Source organism: Primulina tabacum, chromosome 3 (assembly GCF_025594145.1).
Source record: "Primulina tabacum isolate GXHZ01 chromosome 3, ASM2559414v2, whole genome shotgun sequence".
Classification (NCBI taxonomy): Eukaryota; Viridiplantae; Streptophyta; class Magnoliopsida; order Lamiales; family Gesneriaceae; genus Primulina; species Primulina tabacum.
Window position 1 is genome coordinate 51,125,403 of NC_134552.1, and position 4,623 is coordinate 51,130,025.

General features: G+C 31.1%; 1 protein-coding gene across 1 annotated transcript; it reads right to left on the reverse strand.

Moving 5' to 3' along the window:
* Nucleotides 1-1,400: 1,400 nt before the first annotated feature.
* On the reverse strand, nt 1,401-3,686 carry LOC142538219 (aquaporin PIP2-2-like). The gene is made up of 4 exons (XM_075643581.1): nt 3,345-3,686; nt 2,552-2,847; nt 2,013-2,153; nt 1,401-1,857 (listed from the first exon to the last, which is right to left on the reverse strand). The coding sequence occupies exons 1-4, from the start codon at nt 3,637-3,639 to the stop codon at nt 1,744-1,746; spliced, it is 846 nt and encodes a 281-aa protein (XP_075499696.1). The 5' UTR covers nt 3,640-3,686; the 3' UTR covers nt 1,401-1,743.
* Between the last annotated feature and the right edge of the window lie 937 nt (nt 3,687-4,623).

Sequence of the window (4,623 nt, forward strand, 5' to 3'; positions counted from 1 at the left end):
TTTTTTATTACGTTTTCTTCAATAATTTAGGTACACGTCTAACTTGCAAAACAAAATAATCAAAAAGAAAAAGAAGGAAATTATGCACATAGTATTATAAGCATGTTTAAGCGCGTATATATAACACATTAATCCAATAATTCATATAGTGTTAGATAAATTTACATAGTATTATAATCATGTCTACACATGTATATATAACACATTAATTCAATTATTCATATAGTGATAAATAATTTATTTTATTTCTAAAAAAAATCCAATTACAATTCCCTAAATCCATGAATCCGCCTCTTAGTATTTGTAGTTAAAGATAAAAGAAGATAAATAATAATAGATGGGGAATATAGGTTGATTTCATCCTACATGTAGGGGCACTACCCCATGATAGAATCAAATGCCCAAATTTAGCCACAGATACATGGGGTCCATTAATTTTTTTAAAATCACATATGTGTGTGAATCTTGTCCATCCAAACCATGTGGGGGCAGTGCCTCACATGTAGCATCGAAGCTACCGGGAATATATATAGACAAACACTCAACATTAATTGTATATCATAAATGATTACCAAAAGACAAATATATAAATACCTGACATAAGGACAATTTGGTAAATAAACATAGAAAACTCACAAGGAGTGTTATTTTATGTAATTAATGATTAAAATTAGTAAATATTAATGTTTGAATAATTATTTAAAATTATTAATATAATATAATAAATATATTTAAAGTTTAAATATTATTATATAAAAAAATATTACATCAAAAATATTTATATCATTTAAGATAACACTCAAATAATAATCACAATATTTTTTCATTAAATTGACTTATTATCTTTGTTAAGTGAAACTGCTATTAATAAAAAGAATAGAATTTTTTTAAAAAAATCTTATATTATTTTGTTTATAATAACAACTAAATATATCATAATAATACAAAACAATAATAATAAATTCAAAATTTTAAAAGTAGTTTATGTTTTCAATTGTGTTCAGTTTTAATTTGAACAAAAAATAATATATATAATTCATAAATTACATTTAAATTGATATAAAGATGAATTAAATTCAAATTTGAACTAATAAAAGAATTGATATAATTAATGTAAGCAATAATTGAAGTTTATGTTTTCAAATATCTTCAGTTCACTTTCGAAATTTTTTTAAAAGAAAATAGAGATATATTTCTATAAAAAAATATCAATAAAAATCGCATAATATTTAAATATTTTCAATCATTTATTGCAGTACATTTATTTTGATATTCATATATCTTTCTTTATTTATAATTGTCATTTTGATGGGTACTTATTGTTTTAGACAAAAACTCAGCTTTTATATATATATATAGAATAGATGAATATGTGTCCTATTGAGAGGAGGGGATTCTTATTATGTAATCAAATTCTTTTTTAGAATCGAAAATGATGAGAAGCTTTCATTTAATAGAAGTAGTGGAGTACCAGTCATTTCTTGCTATACAAAAACATGAACATTGAAATATAAGGAGATTCGAACTTAAAATTTAAGAACAAACTTTAATTTGAAAAAAAGAAATATAACTTAAGAGTATCGATCACATAAATACCTTGTTTTTCAATCCATACAGAAAAAAACAACATATATCATATTTCCGACAAAGCGAAAAACTCGTCTTGTTATGGAAACTCCATGTTTTATGCTTGAAAATCGTCGAATTATCGGAACCGATATCGAAATCGAACATGCAAATACCTTAGACATTGCTCCTGTGAGATCCGAAAGCTTTAATGGCAGCTGCCCTTATGATGTACTTGTGATAGAATGCAGCAATGGCAGCTCCAATGAAAGGTCCAACCCAAAAAAGCCACTGTACGTTCGAAAGAAAGGGTAATAAATATCATATAAATAAATTTCATTACAATATACGTTTATTTCATATATCAAAATTAAATAATTGTCAATTTGTGGGCATGATATTCTATGACAATTCATGATGAGGAAATTAAGTAGACGCAGGCATACTTGATCATCCCAGACTGCGTTGTTTTTGTAGATCACGGCAGGCCCTAAACTCCGAGCCGGGTTGATGCCGGTGCCCGTGATGGGGCTGGTGGCTAGCACCACCACGAACACTGCGAATCCAATGGGTAGTGGAGCCAAGACCTGCAGTTCAAATCAAGAAAAAAAAAAGTGAGGATTCAATTGGCATGAATCGGGTTGCAAAAATTGTGATAAGGTCTACTATGGGTTCGGGTTGAAGGAAAAATGGCCCACTCATTTCAAAATTGGTCTAATACATTTCTATTTCGTTAAAATGACAATGGAATCCTTGCTCGTTATCCCTCTCTGCGCATGAGTAACTCTCAAACTAACGTAATAGTTTGCAAATCACATTAGTTAGGTAATGAAAAACAAAAAAATTTTAAAGATTTGCTGGTAGGTCTTAATCACACTACAGAAATCAACGATATCCAAAGTCTCCATAGTTGGTTTCTCAATATTTTTATTTATTTATAGACACTTCAAATTGGAATTTTTGAAAAAAATAGAATGGTACTCACAGGGACATGGGAGTCTCTAGCATTTCTTTTAGGATCAGTGGCGGAGAAAACAGTGTACTCCAAAACAAAGGTGCCGATGATTTCAGCTCCCAAACCCACGCCTTTACTGTATCCGGCAGCCAACTGGTTCGCTCCGCCACCGTATTTGTTGAACTGAGATGATTGCAATGCCTTAACCAAGCCCACGCCACAGATTGCACCCAAACACTGCGCCGCCATATACAGCAACGTTCTTATTAGCGACACCTTGCGAGCCAAGAACAGCCCGAACGTCACCGCCGGGTTCAGGTGCCCTCCTGCGTGAAAAAATAATTTGCATTCATCCTGGATAGGATTGGGTTTTGAAAATGTTTTTCGACTGTGTTTTAGTGTTGTTAGATTTGAGGAAAACATTCAAACAATAGTACTGATATTGTTTCTGTAAACTGTCGTAAGAGATATTCTTAAAAATTGTGAAATTTGACAAAAATCTTTTTTAAAAAATTATACAAAAACTACTTCAATTCGAACCAAAAAATATTATATAAATTAAAATACATGCATATCATGTGCATAGTCGTCCAATATCACCTTGTTAAATATCTGTATTATTTGTATAAGGGGAGAAAGTCCAATAGTCAATGACCTATGGAACTAGTCAAGTATTAAAATACATTTCAGTTTCGATCACATAGAAATCGAAAACCAAAACAGCAGAAAATTAAGCATACAAGACGAATGTTAAACGAAGAAACAAGTTCATAGAACAGATGAGAATAATTACTTAATTCCGAGAGGTGCCGAAATTCCTTACCTGAGATCCCAGCGGTGCAGTAAACAAGCACGAAGATCATTCCCCCAAACACCCAAGCAATCCCGAGGCTGCCGACGCCGTCACACCCATTGCCGCCTTTGTCGGGGTCTATCTGGCTCTTATACCCTATGACCGTCATGACGGAGACGTAGAGGAACAGAACAGTGGCTACAAACTCAGCAATCAACGCTCTGTAAAACGACCATCTCGCTAGCTCGTCGAAATCCACCAGCGGAGCCGGCGGCGGATCGTGGTAATCCTTCACCGCGAAAGCTTCATTACTGTCCTTCGCCATCCAAATAGTATGTATGTATATATGCGTTATACGTGAGAGAGCTGTTGTATGATGTGCTACTTTTATAGAGAGAGTTTGGTACCAAATGGTATTAAAGGCTCAAGGCAAGCTAGCTGGACTTCTGTCCGATTTTCATACGTAAAAATGCATGCATTATTAATTAGCATTAATTAGTTCCATTTTCCTAATTGTTTTACGTTATATTTTATATCTGGCCAGCAAAATATATATATATATTATATACATATATAATTTTAAAAGACGTATAATTTTAAAAGACGTAAATTTTGCTGGCCATATATAAAATATAACGTAATTTTGTGTGTGTATATATATACACGTGATATTTATTATATGTACATGGACGAGGGTTTTTGTGCTCTCTATTTAATGTATTTGACATTTATCTCACTTCCATATTATAATGTCTTATTTTCTGGTAGCTCGGGGTTTCATTTGTCAATATTAGCTCAACTATGATTTAAAAAATTCTAGCTCGAGTACAAATGAAAACTTGACTCCGCCATTGGTACGAGATGAATACAAAAAACAGCTAGCGTACGTAAATGTAATTCAAATTTGTTCAAATCATTTTGATTAAGTCATTAGTAGTTTCTTTTGCGACTCATGTTAATCTCTGATCATATCGGAAGAAGAAAAGGAATATATATTTTTATGGCTGTGGTATAAAAGAAAAAAACAGTTAAATAATGGTTCAATTAATTAATTTGAATATCGATCGATGATAAATTATTTAATTGATCATAAGTAATTTAAATGTATTAAAATAATAATGCCAAGGATTTGTAAATTTTGTTATATACAATATGTCTCAACCGACAATACAATTTGTGCGTCCAAATTAATTTGACTGTGAATATATTATAGTGAATAAAATAAATAATTTATTTGAGATTTGAATTTTTTTACTAAGTTTCAAATATAAATTGAGGAAAAAATGAAAATTCTGAATGTGAATTGTAG

Excerpts from the sequence above, each read along its gene's own strand:
- LOC142538219 (XM_075643581.1), bottom strand. The coding sequence starts at position 3,639 with ATGGCGAAGGACAGTAATGAAGCTTTCGCGGTGAAGGATTACCACGAT. Across the intron at positions 2,848-3,344 it reads CTGCACCGCTGGGATCTCAG|GAGGGCACCTGAACCCGGCG; the intron begins GTAAGGAATTTC and ends TTTTTCACGCAG. Across the intron at positions 2,154-2,551 it reads CTAGAGACTCCCATGTCCCT|GTCTTGGCTCCACTACCCAT; the intron begins GTGAGTACCATT and ends TTTGAACTGCAG.